Genomic DNA, 17,519 nt, shown 5'->3' on the forward strand with positions numbered 1-17,519 from the left:
TAATCAGGATGGTCTCGATCTCCAGACCTTGTGATTCACCCGCCTCAGCCTCCCAAAGTGCTGAGATTACAGGCATGAGCCACTATGCCCGGCCATTTTTTATTTTTAAACAATAGCCATCCTCGTGGGTATGAAATAGGATTTTTGGTGTTTTTTTTTGTTGTTGTTGTTGTTTTTTGAGACAGAATCTTGCTGTGTCGCCCTGGCTGGGGTGTAGTGGCATGATCTCGGCTCACTGCAGCCTCCGCCTCCTGGGTTCAAGCACTTCTCCTGCCTCAGACTCCCAAGTAGCTGGGACTACAGGTGCCCACCACCACACCCAGCTGGTTTTTGTATTTTTAGTAGAGATAGGGTTTCACTGTGTTGGCCAGGCTGGTCCACGATCCATCCACCTGGACCTCCCAAAGTGTTGGGATTACAGGGGTGAGCCAGCATGCACTGCCAGGGTTGGTTTTTTTTTTTTTTTACTTTTTTTTTTTTCTTTTTTAGAGACAAGCTGTCTCCCAAGCTGTAGTGCAGTGGCACCAGTCATATCTCACTGTAACCTCAAACTCCTGGACCCAAGCAATCCTCCTGCCTCAGCCTTCCATGTAGCTAGGTCTACCGGCACGTGCCACCATACCCGGCTAACTTTTTTTTTTTTTTCAGACAGTGTTTTGCTCTTGTTGCCCAGGCTGGAGTGCAATGGCATGATCTTGGCTCACTGCAACCTCCTCTTCCTGGGTTCAGGTGATTCTCCTGCCTTGGCCTCATGAGTAGCTGCGATTACAGGCGCCTGCCACCACGCCTGGCTATTTTTTTGTATTTTTAGTAGAGATGGGGTTTCACCATGTTGGCCAAGCTGGGCTCGAACTCCTGACCTCAGGTGATGCACCCACCTCGACCTCCCAAAGTGCTGGGATTACAGGCGTGCGCCACCACACCTGGCCCCTAGCTAACTTTTAAATGTATTTTGTAGAGATGAGGTCTCACTGTGTTAGCCAGGCTGGTCTTGAACTTCTGAGCTCAAGTCGTTCTCCCACCTCGGCCTCCCAAAGTGCTGGGATTACAGTCATGAGCCACCACACCTGGCCCCTTTGCCCATTTTAAAAATTAGGTTGTTTTTGTTGTTGTTGAGTTGTAGGAGCTCTTTGTATATTCTGCATTTCGGTTCCTTATTGGATATGTGATTAGCACACATTTTTTTCCATCCGTGGATTGCTTTTTCATTCTGTTATAGTATCCTTGATTCACAGAAGTTTTTAATATCGATGAGGTCCTACTTAATCTGTGTTTTGTTTTGTTGCTTGTGCTTTTGGTGTTATATCCAAGAAATTGTTGCCAAATCCAATGTCATGAAGCTTTGCCCTCTGTTTCCTTCTGAGTTTTATAGTTTTAGGACTTAAATTTAGGTTTTCGACCCATTTTTAATTTTTGCATGTGGTATAAGGGAAGGCTCCAGCGTTATTGTTTCACATGTAGATGTACAGTTTTCTGAGTACCATTTGATGAAAAGGCTGTCCATTGAATTGCTTTTGCAACTTTCATTTGGGCATATTTATGTGAGTCTGTTACTGGTTCTATATTTTACTCCATTGATCTATGTGTCTATTCCTCTGCTAATACTGTCTTAAATATGGTAGCTATATAGTAAGCCTTAACACTGAGTATCTAGAGTTCTCCCATTTTTTGGTTCTTTTTCAAAATTGTCACTGGTTTGTTTTTATTTTTTACTTTATGCAGATAATCTGTACTATACTTTGGTTTCGTGTATCAAGTAGTTTGTTTCAATTTGTGCTTTAAGCAGAACAAATAAATTTTCATATTGTTCTTTGTGTTAATCTGCAATATAAACCTGTACCAAGTTCTATTTTGTGTGTTTGTTTGTTGTAGTAATCTGACTGACTTTCTTGCCTCCAGACTCATCTCTTTCAAGGTCCCCAACTGAATCTTGTTTTAGGTGGAACTTAGAAGCAGTAGAACTTAAGAATCTATTTCACAGCCTTAGTAGTCTAGTTTCATTCTCTATATAATGTTGTCTATGCAAGTGAGCTGCTCTCCAGTGCCTTAGTTTCACTAATATTGGGGAAGGTCTCTTTGTTTTGGACTTCTCTATCACATTGCCTTTCTCAAGAGAAGACCTATAATAAAAGTTGATATCTGGTTTTCTAGGACTTCTTCAGAAGCTTGCCAGTTTTTCAAGCTGATTTCTCTCACTGGCAGCTCTTCAGAGTGCTGTTCCTACTCCGCCCTCCCCTGGTGGTATGTATCAGTTTTCTACTCATCAGCACCCACCTACTCCTGCCTACTGTGTTTCTCAGATGTCTGCTGCCTGGCTAGCTCATTGCTGCTTTTGTCACTCTTAGAGCTGTCTTCCCTTTTTTGGCTTTCTGCCTGACTTCCAGGGCAGCTGCTCTGTCATTGCCTGTCTGCCATTCTGTCCTTTTTCCCACCACCCCCCACAGATACAACATGTGCTCTAATACCACACATTCTCCATGTTCAAACTAACCTCATCACTTTCCCCACCACATTCCCCAAAACTGGTCATCCTCCAGCTTATAGCATTGCAGTTCACTGAAGTTAGACATCTGGGCCTTGCTTACCTCCAACATCTCATTAGCCTTCGATTCTACCCCTATAAATCCTCTTCTCAGTCTCCTTTAGATATTCCTGCCCTGCTGTGAGATCCGTCTAGTTTATTGGCTAGATTACTTCTGAAAGCTTCAGTAAGTGACCCTCCGTACTTCAAACCCCATCAGTTGATCTTTCACTCCGCCATCAGTCATTATTTCTAAAATCTAAATTGTTCCATGTAACCTTGCTGTGATAAAACCTTTGGTAGTTCTTCAGTGTGTTCAGCGGTAAGTTAAAACTTTCACTGTGACGCACAGACCCCTTCAGGATATGATCACTGCCTCCTCCAGCCTCATTGTGTGCATTTCCCTGCCCCACCCTTTCCTCACCCACCCTAGTCTTTCATGTCTGCCATTTTTACATTCATTTAACAGATATTTATTGAAGTCCTGCATGATGTCGTTACCTAGATCTTGTTCCCAGGACCAGACAGGCTTTTTCAAGCTTCCAAGTCATCTCAGTTTGAAAGACTATGTCTGACCCTTGTCTTGGCCAATTACTCTTTATCCTTCCAAGTTCAATGATTGTCCCACTGCATTCCAACCAGAGTGAGAGAGCAAGACCCTGTCTCAGTAAATAAAAATAAATAAATAAATAAATAAATAAATAAATAAATAAATAAATAATCAGCCGTAATTTATTTAATCATGTCTCTCTCCCCCATTGATAGACGTTAAGGGTATTTCCAGTTTTCTTCTCTTGAAAACAATGCTATATTGAATAACCTTGTACATGGGTCACTTTGAAAGTATGGATATGTATCTGTGGAATAAGTTTCCAGAAGTGGAATTGTGTCAGAGGGGTTGTGCATTTGTAATTCTGATGAATATTTATAGATTATATGAGAATACCTGTTTACTCAAACTCTTGCCAATGCAGCATTGTCAGAGTGTTTTATGTTTGCCAGTGTGATAGATAAAAAATGGTATCTCAGCCGGACATAGTGGCTCACGCCTGTAATCCCAGCACTTTGGGAGGCCAAGGCGGGTGGATCACAGGGTCAGGAGATCAAGAACATCCTGGCTAATACAGTGAAACCCCGTCTCTACTAAAAATACAAAAAAAATTATCTGGGTATGGTAGCGGGTGCCTGTAGTCCCAGCTACTCGGAAGGCTGAGGCAGGAGAATGGCGTGAACCCGGGAGGTGGAGCTTGCAGTGAGCCGAGATCGCGCCACAACACTCAACACTCAACACTAGAGCCTGGGCGACAGAGCGAGACTCCGTCTCAAAAAAAAAAAAAAAAAAAAAAGATGTATCTCAGCATTGCCTTCTCTGATCATCAGTGAGGTTGAGCATCTTTTCATACATTTAAGATAACTGTATGGTTTTTTGTGAGTTATGTTTCATATCGTTTACCCATTTTTCTTTTAGACTGGAAGCAGCTGTTTTAGTGGAATGGTGGAACAAGAAGCCAGATTGCCATGGAGACAACCCTTTCTAGAGATTTGACTATGAAGCAGAGTAGAGACAATGATAGCTGAAGGATTGATGTAGATGCAAAGAAATTTTTCATCTTCTTTGAAAACTTAATTGTGTTAAAAACTGGTATGAAAAGGAGGGGTTAAAGCTAAAGATGGTGGTAGAAAAAAATGCAGGGTTCCTAAAGGACTGAGATTCCTGGATGGAATTTCAGGGAAGGGGAAAATTTCTGGATATAGTGACTGGGGAGTTAAGGGTGTCCAGTACAATGGCTTTTATTTTCTTGGAAGTGTAGGCAAGGCCAACAGCCAAATGTGTGGGAGGAGATGGTTAGAGGGGAGAGGAGGTTTGAAGTCACCTCTATGGAGAATTGGAGAGAGCTAAGGAAAGACAGAAAGACTGCAGAAAGTACTTAGGGTTCCACTGAAGCGGAAATAGTGATTTGTAGTGATACAACCCTTATGAGTTGTTTGATTTTTTTTTTTTTTTTTTTTTTTTTTTAAGCAGCATCTGGCAGTCCAAGTATAGGGCTGACAGTTCGGGATTTTTCTTTCCATGTTGGCGTAAAAGAACAGTGTAGCGAAGGAATTTAGGACAAAAGAATGATTGAACTGACACCAAGTTTTCTTGATTTGGTAGAGAAGGAAATAAAGATAGAGCAGAGATACTGAAAAGAATTAGAGAGGGGTTCAAGAGACTGAAGGCCTGGGTGAGGTCAGAGAGCAGGTGTAGTAGACATAACAGAGAACTACAAGGATAGAAAGTGTGGTTGGAGAGTGGGAAGGAAAGATTTATTCAGTATGGGGGCTTTTCTGGGTGATGACAGAATCTGGAGTACAGCCATTGTCGTGAGTGGCCCAAGTGTAGTAGAGATACAGGGTTGTTGGAGTTAAGGAAGTTAAGGAACTGAGAGGCTGGTCTAGATGTGGATTTTCGTTGTCATCCATGAGGATATTGAAGTCATCCAGGAGAATAGCAGGCCTGGGGGACAGGAAGGAAACTGAGCCACTTACAGTGTCTTCAGTGATAGGAAAGCACAAGGCAAAAAGCTTTCAAGAACAAGGACTGTTAAGCCGGGTACAGTGGCTCACACCTATAATCCTAGCATTTTGGGAGGCCAAGGCGGATGGATCACTTGAGGTCAGGAGTTCAAGACTAGCCTGGCCAACATGGTGAAACCCCATCTCTACTTAAAAAAAATAATAATAATACAAAAATTAGCCAGGCATGGTGGCACACGCCTGTAATCCCAGCTACTTAGGAGGTTGAGGCAGGAGAATTGCTTGAACCCAGGAGGCGGAGGTGGCAGTGAGCCTAGATCACACCACTGCACTCCAGCCTGGGCAACAGAGCGAGACTCTGTCAAAAAAAAAAAAAAAAGAACAGGGACTGTTAGAGCAGGCTCCAGAAGAAATGCTTTGCATATGGCATTCTTGAGGAGTGAGGACCTCAACCCAACTTCCTGAAATGGAGCTCTGAGATGCTTGGAGTAGAAATTTGGAAACCAGAGAGAGAAGTAAGGATAGTGTTGTTGCAAATGTATTGTATATGGGGAGTCGGAAAGTCACAGGATTTTGCCTCAAAGTCTTTCTCGGGGAAGGATGAGGTTTTCACTGTGATTTTCCCGGTCGTGGTCTGTGGTTATAGTACCTATTAGTGACATGGATCTTCTTAAATTCTGATGTGTCTTTTCCTCCCTAGTGTATGCATACCAATTCTCTCCACAGCTTCCATCACCATGCATTTGTTCTTTTCTCTTGTTCTTGTATTACCTTTCTGGAAAGGAATTTTTATTGTAGGCTAATTGTTATTCCCACCAATATTTGACCACTGGATATTTCATATGATTGGTCTCTTCTGATTTGGAAAATAAAAATGTAACCTCATTATATTCATTTGATTAGTGGGGACAGTCAACACTTTTTTGTGTATTTTCTTAGCTGTTTGTTTTTCTCGTCGGTAAATAATCTGTTTAGGTCCTTCAGATTTTTCAAAATTGGACTCTTACGTTTTCAGTATTGTTATGAGTTCTTGTTTCAATTATTTATGAGAGTTCATTTTCCTTTTTAAAATAGACTTTTTTTCTTAGAGAAATAAGAAAAAAATTAAAATAGACTTTATGTTTTAGAGTTTCAGGTTCACAGCAAAATTTATCAAAAAGTATAGAGAGTTCCGGCCAGGTGCGGTGGCTCACGCCTGTAATCCCAGCACTTTGGGAGGCCAGGCGGGCGGATCACTTGATGTCAGGAGGATGTCAGGAGTTTAAGACCAGCCTGGCCAATATGATGAAACCCCTTGTCTACTAGCAGTACACAAATCAGCTGGGTGTGGTGGTGCACACCTGTAACTGTACCTACTCAGGAGGCTGAGGCAGAAGAATCGCTTGAACCTGGGAGGTGGAGGTTGCAGTGAGCCACAATCATGCCCCTGCACTCCAGCCTGGGCAACAGAGTGAGACTCCATCCTAAAAAAAGAAAGAAGGAAAATATAGAGCATTCCTAAATACTCCCTGCCCCCAACACCTGCACAGCCTCCTCCTTATCCACGTCCTACACCACTGTGGTACCTTTGTTGCAATTGATGGACCAACATTGACTCCTCCTTATCACCCAAGCTTTGGTGTTGTACATTCTGTAGATTTGGACAAATGTATAATGACATGTGTCTACCATTGTAGTATCATACAGAAGAGTTTGACTGCCCTGACAGTCCTCTGCTCCACCTGCTTACTCCTCTCTCCCTTTTCCTAACCGCACAACCACTGATTTTTTTCTTTTTTTTTTCAGATGGAGTCTTGCTCTGTCCCCCAGGCCGGAGTGCAGTGGTGCCATCTTGGGTCACTGCAAGCTCCACCTCCCGGGTTCACACCATTCTCCTGTCTCAGCCTCCAGAGTAGCTGGGACTACAGGCGCCCGCCACCATGCTCGGCTAATTTTTTGTATTTTTAGTAGAGACGGGGTTTCACCATGTTAGCCAGGATGGTCTCGATCTTCTGACCTCGTGATCCGCCCGCCTCGGCCTCCCAAAGTGCTGGGATTACAGGCATGAGCCACCGCGCCTGACCTTTTTTTTTTTTAAAACAAGGTCTTGCTCTGTCACCCAGGCCTGAGTGCAGTGATGATCACTCCTCATTGAAGCGTCGACCTCCCAGGCTCACGTGATCCTCCCACCTCAACCTCCTAAGTAGCTGAGACTACACACACACACCACCATGCCCAGCTACTTTTTGTATTTTTTATAGAAATTTGGTCTTGCTGCGTTGCCCAGGCTGATCTTGAACTCCTGAGCTCAAGCAATTTGCCTGCCTTGGCCTCTCAAGGTGTTGGGATTACAGGCATGAGTCACCACACCTGACATTTTTTTTTCTTTTTTTTTTAAACCAGTGATCTTTTACTGTCTCCATGGTTTTTCACATTGGCTTCTGTCACTTAGTAATCTATGTTTAAGTTTCTTCTATGTATTTTCATGTTTTTAGCTTATTTCTTTTTAGCAGTGAGTAATATTTCATTGTCTGGATGTGCCATCACTTATTTATCCATTCGCCTGCTGAAGGATATCTTGATTGCTCCCAGTTGTGGCAATTATAAATAAAGTTGCTGTAAACATCCATGTGCAGGGTTTTTTTAGTGGCATAAGTTTTCATCTCATTTGGTTAAATACCAAGGAGCACAATTGCTGGATCATATGGTAAGAGCATATTTATTTTTTTGAGAGACTACCCAGCTGCCTTCCAAAGTGGATGTACCATTTTGCATTCCCACCAGCAGTGAATGAGAGTTCCTACTGCTCCATACTCTTACAAACATGTATTGTCAAATGTTTTGGATTTTAAAACCAAAATCCATTTTAATAGATGTGTAGTGGTATCCCGTTTTAATTTGCAATTACCTAATGACTTGATGTTCTGTGTGTTTTCAGATGCTTATTTGCCGTACTATTTATCTTCTTTGGTGAGGTGTCTGTTCAGGTCTTTTGCCCATTTTTAATCTAGTTGTTAGTTTTCTTGTTGAGTTAAGAATTCTCTATCCTTTGTCAGATGTATCTTTTGCAAATATTTTGTCCTAGTCTGTGGCTTATCCTCTCATTCTCTTGGCGTTGTCTTTCACAGAGTAGACATTTTATATTTTAATGAAGTCCAGACTATCAATTATGTTCTCATGGATCATGCCTTTGATGTTATATCTAAAAAGTTCTCACCATACCCAAAGTCATCTAGATTTTCTCCTGTTATCTTCTTGGCATTTTATAGTCTTATGATTGATATTTAGGTCTACGATTCATTTTTAGTCAAATTTTTGTGAAAGATATAAGGTCTGATATGGATTAATTTTTCTATATGTAGCTGCATTCCAGTGTCATTTGTTGAAAAGACTATCTTGCTACATTTTATTGCCTTTGCTCCGTTGTCAGTTGACTATATTTATGTGGGTCTGTTTATGATCTCTGTTCTGTTCCATTGATCTATTTGCCTTTCCTTTTGCTAATACCACACTGTCTTAATTACCATCCATGTTAATTCACTATCCAGACAGAGTTATAAGATGTAAGTTTTATGAAATCTAACAGTAAGTCTTGAAGTCCAGTAGCATTAATCTTTGACTCTTCTTTAATATTGAGTTGCCCCTTTAGAATCTTAATGTCTCTCCATGTAAACTTTAGAATCAGCATTTTTATATTCACGAAATAACTTGCTGAGATTATGATTGAGATTGCATTGAATCTATAGGCTTATTTGGGAAAAACTGACATCTTGACAATATTGAGTATTCCTGTCCATAAACATTGTTTATGATGGGCTTCTTTATGTTTAGGAGCTTTTGTTTTTTCTGTCAGATATTCCACTTCTACCTTTATGATTTCTTACACTGCCTTTTATGCTTAGAAAGTTTTTCCTCATCCTGAGCTCACATATTCATTTATTTTCTTTTAAAATGTGTTTTTCAAGCATTGAATTTTTAAACCTATGTGGAATTTATTTTGGTATATGGAATGAGGTGGTGGTCTAACTCCCTCTCCTCAAATATGTAGTTATTTTTCCCAAAACCATTTTCTATTGATTTAGCAAGAATAGACATGTATACATATACATATATAATAGCCTTCCACTTGTTTTTTTGACCCTTGTGAAGGAAATTGTGTGAGTTTCCAATTTTGGATTAGGCTCAGGTAGTAATTGAGCTGGGTTCTGCCAGAGATCCATGTTAATTCACTATCCAGACAGAGTTATAAGATGTAAGTTTTATGAAATCTAACAGTGTATCACTGGTTTAATGATCACAGCCTAGGAAGAATGGGGAAATTGTTAAAATCTTATGTGGATGCACCTGAAGACCACTGCTGCACCCATTTCCCTGCTAGGCACGGCTGCTGGTACCAGGGGCAAATTCCTGGAGTATATATGAACCACCTACATCTCCCTCTCTTCCCCTCTACCCCTGAGATTTTCATGTGTCCCTTAAGGATGTGTGTCCTACTTCCCTTGGAGAGTCACTACCACACTGAACACTTTAGACTGTGAGTCCTGTGAAGATGGGGCTCGTGAGTGTATTGCTCCCCATTTGTTTCTCTAGCACTAGCTCAGTATAGGGCATAAAAATCTGAATGGGTGAACAAACCACTATTACTGGTGGGAACTTGCTACTATCTTACATGGTTTGAGGTGGAATAAAGGTTGAGAACAGCTATATAATGTGTTCCTTGAAGGGCAGCAGTACATCAGTGCAATCAGCCTACCTTCTCCATACTTCTCACTCTGAAAACTGTAAAGCTGCACCTGGCAATCAACTTGGGAGCTTTAAAAGGGACTGCTTCCTAGCTCTCATCCACAAAGCTGTAGTCTAGCACAGGTGACTTTTTTAAAAAAGTTTTTTGGTCCAGATGTGATGACTCACGCCTGTAATCCCAGCACTTTGGGAGGCTGAGGCAGGGAGGTCACCTGAGGTCAGGAGTTTGAGACCAGCATGACCACCATGGAGAAACCCCATCTCTACTAAAAATACAAAAAAATTTGCCGGGCATGGTGGCACATGCCTCTAATCTCAGCTACTCGGGAGGCTGAGGCAGAAGAATTGCTTGAACCTGGGAGGCGGAGGTTGTGGTGAGCCAAGATCACACCATTGCACTCTAGCCTGGGCGACAGTGCAAGACTCTGTCTCAAAAAAAAAAAATAAAGAAGGAGTCCTATTAAGACTTATTTTTATTTTTACAGGTTGGATATCTCTAATCCCAAAATCTGAAATGCTCCAAAATTTGAAACTTTTTGAGGGCAGACATGATGCTCAAAAAAATGCTCACTGGGACATTTTGGATTTCAAAATTTGGATTAGGGACTAGGTGTGGGGGCTCACACCTGTAATCATAGCACTTTGGGAGGTTGAGGCAAGAGGATCATTTGAACCCCAGAGTTTGAGAGCAGCCTAGACAACATAGTGAGATGCCATCCCTACAGAAGATTCTAAAAATTAGCCAGGCATGGTAGTACATGCCTATAGTCCCAGCTACTCAGAAGGCTGAGACAGAAGAATCACTTGAGTCCAGGAGGTAGAGGCTGCACTGGGCTATGATCATACCACTGTCTCCATCCTGGACAACAGAGCAAGACCCTATCTCTTAAAAAAAAAAAAATTTGAAACACTGCTAGTCCTCACCCGTTTTAGATAAGAGATAGTCAGTCTTTATAAAGACTCAGTTAGTTATTAGATATCCGAGGAAGCATGCATATCAGGCTCCCAAAAGATCATTGGTTTAGGCACACATTTTAATAGCTTGGAAATCCAGAATACTCTTCTGGTGACCAGCTCAGACATAGTCATGATAATATAGGACCTCATCTAACATGACTCCCTATTTTCCAGATAAGCATGGATTCCTGGTTCATTCTTGTTCTGCTCGGCAGTGGTCTGGTACGTGTCAGTGCCAGCAATGCTACCACAGGTAAATTGTCATTTGATAAGGCTGCTATTTGAAACGAAATTTTGCTTTCACATTTAATGAGCCAAATTTGAAAACCAAGATGGTATTTGAAGAAAGGAATATAAAAATTTTATTCAAAGTGATGGTAAAATAGGTGTCTTCAGAAATCTTGGAATTGTATTGAATGCTCAGCATTGTTTTTCATACATATAACTGCTTTAAATAAATCAAAGAGATTATGTGTTCTTTCCTGAAAAGTAAAATAAACTGTTGACATTTACAACTCTATATATGGTTTCTGAGGAACTAAGTGAAGAATCTTGTGTTCTTTCTCCCTTAAACTGTAGTCCTTTGGAGGAGGTAGGAAAGGTCCAGCATTAGATAAAAACATAGGGGATGGGTGGGTGTTGCGGGGGGTTGGTCTTTGCTAGGTCTCCATATGTTTGAGAGTTTATTAAGGCTTGCTGCTTTGTGTCTCACAACTTTTTAGCCTCACATTCTTGTGATATTTCCTTGTTTTTTGGTGTTTGTAGTTGCACCTTCTGTAGGAATTACGAGATTGATTAACTCATCAACGGCAGAACCAGTTAAAGAAGAGGCCAAAACTTCAAATCCAACTTCTTCACTAACTTCTCTTTCTGTGGCACCAACATTCAGCCCAAATATAACTCTGGGACCCACCTATTTAACCACTGTCAATTCTTCAGACTCTGACAATGGGACCACAAGAACAGCAAGCACCAATTCTATAGGCATTACAATTTCACCAAATGGAACGTGGCTTCCAGATAACCAGTTCACGGATGCCAGAACAGAACCCTGGGAGGGGAATTCCAGCACTGCAGCAACCACTCCAGAAACTTTCCCTCCTTCAGGTACTAGAGATTATTCTGTTTGTTCTTTTGCTCTTTGAGTTTAGTCATCCATTTATTATCTTGTTTGTGTTTTCTAGCCTTAAAATTTCTTCAAATAAGTAAAATTGCTCAAGTGAAGTAATGAAACCTATATGTGGAATTTTTGGGTTAGCATGAGTGAAGAGGAAAGAAGAAAGATTCTGGAGAATATCATTCTGCTAGGTGGGATCCTGGTTAGATTGAGAGGACTTAAATGTGTTTAAAGGTAGAGAAGAAGGCTTAAAAAGACGAGAAATAGAGGAGCTCATTGACAATGCCAGAGACTGAAGATGAAAAGATACAGAGAATAAGTAATAAGATTAGGTTTGGAAAGGGAGTGATCCATGGAGACCATGGAAAGGAGAATGGATATTGATGTCCATGACAGTTAGATATGGAGTGAGAGGCCAGTGGCCAGGGGTGGCATTAGGCTCTGGGAAATGGTTACATTGCAGTGCCAGTTGTCCAGAGCCTCAGGTTGAAGGAGTAGTCCCAAGGAGAAAATCAGAGACATGGATCTGAGACCAGGACAGGTAAGACAAGTTTCTGACCTCTTTGAACCTTAAGTACCTTGTCTGTAAAAGAGGATTAGAGATACCCTCAAAGGGCTTCAGTGAGGAGTAAAGGAAATAATCATTACCTGATTGCTATGTAACTGTCATCCCTTTTGTAGCAAAAATCACTCTTTCCTCTTCAGTGTTCCCCAGCCCTTTGGCTCTGATTTCTTCCCAGTTAGATGGTGAGTGCCCCTAAGCAGAATTACATCTCGCTCATGCGGAACATTCAGGAACTGTTTGCTCAGTTGATTGTCATTTGTTACTACAGATGATATCTTTTACTGTGCCTTATAACTCAGACCCTTCACTTGCCAGTTTTTCCCCGTATTTTCTTTTTTTTTTTTGGAGACAGAGCTCGCTCTGTCGCCCAGGCTGGAGTGCGGTGGCGCAATCTCGGCTCACTGCAAGCTCCGCCTCCTGGGTTCACGCCATTCTCCTGCCTCAGCCTCTCCGAGTAGCTGGGACTACAGGCGCCCGCCACTACGCCCGGCTAATTTTTTGTATTTTTAGTAGAGATGGGGTTTCACCGTGGTCTCGATCTCCTGACCTCGTGATCCGCCCGCCTCGGCCTCCCAAAGTGCTGGGATTACAAGCGTGAGCCACCGCGCCTGGCCCGTATTTTCTACCATAAAGACAAGACAGCATTTTCAGTTAAGAGCACAGTCTTCAGTGCCACACTGAGTTTGAATCCCAGCTCTTCCATAAACCAGCCATGTTTATGGCGTAGCTAGCTTACTTTATCTACCTCAGTTTGTTCGTCTGTGAAACAAGAATGAGTGATAGTAATAGTTCTTACCTCATAGAGGAGATATTAGGATTAAACAAATTAATATGGGTAAAGCACTTATAAAGATGCCTACATATGGTAAGCACTGTTTTTAAGTGTGAGCTGTTAGTATTGCTGTGATTATTGCTCTGATAGTTACCAGTAAAATAGATGAAGGTACCTTTAATGCAGATGGCATCCCACTATTCTTGATGAGATAGGGGACTGCAGACAAATAATGTCTGATACTTGCTTTGTGCTTTAGAGTTAATGTAGTTTTGTCATAGTTATTATTGTGTGCTAGGCATCATACTAAGAGTTTTCTAGAATAATCCTATGAGGTAAGTTCTATTTTATGTTTTGTAGGTGAAAGTATTTTACAATGATGAAACCGTAATTTGTGGAATGTTTTTCAATGTACAGGTCATGACACAATTCATGAAATCACTTTAGCAGGCCACCACTAGTTGTTTGTTTTGTTTTATTTTAATGGATGATCAAGTTCCATGTTTATTCTTTTAATGTTACATACAATTTTTTGAAATTTTAGTAACAACATAAAATGTTGGGTTGTGGCCATTGGTTAGGGAGAAAGGCAGAATAACTTGTACAAACTGAATGAGTGAATGGAAAAGGTGGAGACTGTAACACAGGCCTGACTGACTGAACAGCCCATGTTCTATCGTGTACTGTTTTTCATTTAACAGTTCTGTGACATGACCATGGATAATCATCTCCTTTTAATAGATGCTTAATTTCAGACTGTATATAGAGGTTAAATGATTTGCTTTAGATCTCAAGGCTGACAAGTTAGGCCTATTTCTCACTTTTGCGGTCTTTCCACTCTGCTTGTAGGGAACTTAGTTTTCCATAAACTGACTTAGGTCCAAATTGTGCCACAGCTAAAAATCTAGTTATTGTACATTTTACACATTTCATGTCATAGGAGACTGAGACTATGTTTCTCTAGTGGCATTTATTCAAGATGAGTAAAACACAAGAAAACCATTATTGCACATGGGAATTTCATAGTCTTAAACCCCACATCCCACTTATCACCACCATTTACCAGTCCTCCTGTAACAGTTACAATTTTTTATTAAATCAGTATTTGATGTATATTATTGTAATTATGAAATATTCATTGCTGAGCTATAAGTATAAATGGATTGTTTTTCTTTCTTGTACATTTTTTTTCTGGATTTAATACTTGCCTTATTTTTTGTTTATTTAGTTTTCTATTTAGTCAGGCCAGGCACACTGGCTAACACCTGTAATTCCAGCACTTTGGGAGGCCAAGGTGGACAGATCACTTGAGCTCAAGAGTTTGAGACCAGCCTGGGGAACATGGTGAAACCCCATCTCTACAAAAAATACAAAAATTAGCTGGGCATGGGTGCATGTGCTTGTAGTCCCAGCTACTCAGGAGGCTGAGGTGGGAGGATTGCTTAAGCCCAGGAGGTTGAGGCTGCAGTGAGCTGTGTTCATACCACTGCACTCCAGCCTGGGTGACAAAGCGAGACCATGTCTCAAAAAAGTTATTGCTACTCAATTCTTACCATGCTCTCCAGAGCCTCTCAAAACAGCTTTCTACAAAGTGAGATCTGTTAGATAATCTGTTTGTTTTTTACCTCTAGAAATTCCTCCTGAGCCCTCCATTGTCTTATTCCAGTCTAGGCTTGTTGATCTCTAGGGCTACTACACAGATATATCAGCCTGAGATTTCCCTTCTATGTCATTCTGGGAATTCCCCTTGCTGCTGCTTCCTGACTTCCATATTGTCTTCCTTTTTGTCTTCTCTCATCATTCGGTAGATTCCTGAGAAAAGGGGTCCATGGGAGGCAAATTGCATGAGACCTCACCTGTCTAAAAATATCTTTAGGGCTGTGCGTAGAATTTGAGGAATATTTTTCCCCCAGAATTTTTAAAGTATTGCCCTGACACCTGCTTACCAGGTTTGGAGGATTTTACTGCTATCTTAATTCCTAATTATTTGTATGCTTTCTAGGATCTTCTCTTTATCATTGGTGTCCTGAAATTTCACAGAGATGTATCTTGATGTGGGTCTTTTTGGTTCATTATTATGGATACTTAATAGGCCCTTTAGAGCCTTGATCTTGCATTTCTGAAAATTTTCTCCCATTTCTTTGAAACCCTCTCCTCCCCTTCCTTTTTTTTTTTTTTTTTTTTTTTTTTGTTGTTGTTGTTGTTGTTGTTGTTCTCAAATTCTTATTATTTGGATATTGGATGTATCCTGAATTAATTCTTTAATCTTTAAAATTTTTCCTTCCTGTTGATCTTTGCTTTGAGTCTTTTTCTCCTTTTAAAAATAAACAAAGGCCGGCTAGGCACAGTGGCTTACACCTGTAATTCCAGCACTTTGGGAGGCTGAAGCAGGAGGATCGCTTAAGCCCAGGAGTTTGAGACCAGCCTAAGCATCATAGCAAAACCTCATCTCTACAAATGATTTAGAAATTAGCAGGGCCTAATGACTCATGCCTGTGGTCCCAGCTACTCAGGGCTGAGGCAGGAGGATTACTTGAGGCCTGGCAGTTGAGGCTGCAGTGAGCCGTGATCGCACCACCGTACTCCAGTCTGGGCAACAGAGGGAGACCTCATCTCAAAAATAAATAGGCCGGGTGCGGTGGCTCACTCCTGTAATCCCAGCACTTTGGGAGGCCAAGGCGGGTGGATCACATGAAGCCGGGAGCTGAAGACCAGCCTAGCCAACCTGGCAAAACCCTCTGTCTACCTACTAAAAATAAAAAAAATTAGTCACATGTGTTGGCATATACTTGTAATCCCAGCTGCTTGGGAGGCTGAGACATGAGAATTGCTTGAACCTGGGAGGTGGAGGTTGCAGTGAGTCAAGTCCCTGCACTATAGCCTGGAGAACAGAGTGAGACTCGAGACTCTATCTCAAAAAAAAAAAAAAAAAAAATCAGTGACAAGTAAAAAGATAGAATACCTTTTTTTTTTTTTCCTTTGAGACAGTCTCACCCTGTCGCCCAGGCTGGAGTGCAATGGCGCAGTCTTGGCACACTGCAAACTCTGCCTGCAGGGTTCAAACAATTCTCCTGCCTCAGCCTCCTGAGTAGCTGGGATTACAGATGCCCACCACCACACCCAGCTATTTTTTGTATTTTTAGTAGAGACAGGTTTCACCATGTTGGCCACGCTGGTCTTGAACTCCTGACCTCATGATCCGCCCACCTCGGCCTCCCAAAGTGCTGGTATTACAGGCAAGAGCCACTGCGCCCAGCCTAGAATACCTTTTAAAAATAAATAAATAGGCCAGGCGCGGTGGCTCACGCCTGTAATCCCAGCACTTTGGGAGGCCGAGGCGGGCAGATCACCAGGTCAGGAGATCAAGACCATCCTGGCTAACACAGTGAAACCCTGTCTCTACTAAAAAATACAAAAACAATTAGCTGGGCGTGGTGGCAGGTGTCTGTAGTTCCAGTTACTTGGGAGGCTGAGGCAGGAGAATGGCATGAACCTGGGAGGCGGAGCTTGCAGTAAGCCGAGATTGCGCCACTGCACTCCAGCCTGGGCGACAGAGCAAGACTCTGCCTCAAAATAAACAAACAAACAAACAAATAAATAAATAATAAACTCCTTTTTAAAAAGCATATATATTCATTTTTTCCATTTATAATATAAATAATAAATATGCCGAGTTGATTTCTGCATATTGCTTTTTCAGTTACCCTATCATACTTGTTCTTTGTTTTAGTAAAGAGCTGCTGTATTGAAGGATATACCTTAATATATTTATCCAGTTTCCCCTATCAGTGGACGTTAAGATTGTTTTCAGAGTACTCATAAACAATAGTTTGTCATTTCAGACACATATGAGAATATTAGTAGGATGAATTATTTTAAGTGTGCATTTATAAATTTATGGATATTGCCACACTTCCTTCTGCTGGGAAGTCTATTCCTACTAACAATATGTCGAAGTGCCTGTTTTTCTAAACTCTCTTCAGTGTGGTGAATTATTAAACTTGGGGATCTCTGCCAATCTGACAGGTGAAAAATAATATCTCAGTGTAACTTTAATTTGCATTTTGCTGAGATTGAGCAATTTTGTGTAATTTAAAAGATCATTTATTTTTTGAGCATTCTCTTTACCCATTTTTATTAGGGTGTCAAGGTTTTCCTGACTCGTTTGTAGATGCTTTTTGTACGTTTGGGAAATGAGTCCTTTGCCTATGGAAAACTGCAAATATTGTTCCCTAGGTGGTCATCTAGATTTTCTGCATTGCAGAAGATATCATTAGCTGTTTTTAATTTTTTTAATTTAAATATTTCTCAGTTTATTTTAAGTTTTCTAGGAATTGGGTCATATCTA

At 41.1% G+C, this 17,519-nt stretch overlaps 1 protein-coding gene across 8 annotated transcripts in view; it reads left to right on the forward strand.

Moving 5' to 3' along the window:
- Window positions 1–17,519, forward strand: part of PTPRA (protein tyrosine phosphatase receptor type A) — a 177,383-nt gene that overhangs the window by 95,030 nt on the left and 64,834 nt on the right. For 3 of the 8 annotated variants that reach the window (XM_032142637.2, XM_032142639.2, XM_058433072.1), the window contains exons 3-5: window positions 2,152–2,241; window positions 10,892–10,970; window positions 11,483–11,824. In XM_032142637.2, the coding sequence (XP_031998528.1) occupies window positions 2,152–2,241; window positions 10,892–10,970; window positions 11,483–11,824 (511 nt within the window). Of the gene's footprint in view, window positions 1–2,151; window positions 2,242–2,636; window positions 2,709–10,891; window positions 10,971–11,482; window positions 11,825–17,519 lie in introns of all 8 variants that reach the window. The other 5 variants (XM_032142640.2, XM_032142641.2, XM_058433071.1 and 2 more) reach the window with 2 other exon arrangements.

This window comes from Hylobates moloch, unplaced genomic scaffold, assembly GCF_009828535.3.
Source record: "Hylobates moloch isolate HMO894 unplaced genomic scaffold, HMol_V3 SCAFFOLD_21, whole genome shotgun sequence".
NCBI lineage: Eukaryota > Metazoa > Chordata > Mammalia > Primates > Hylobatidae > Hylobates > Hylobates moloch.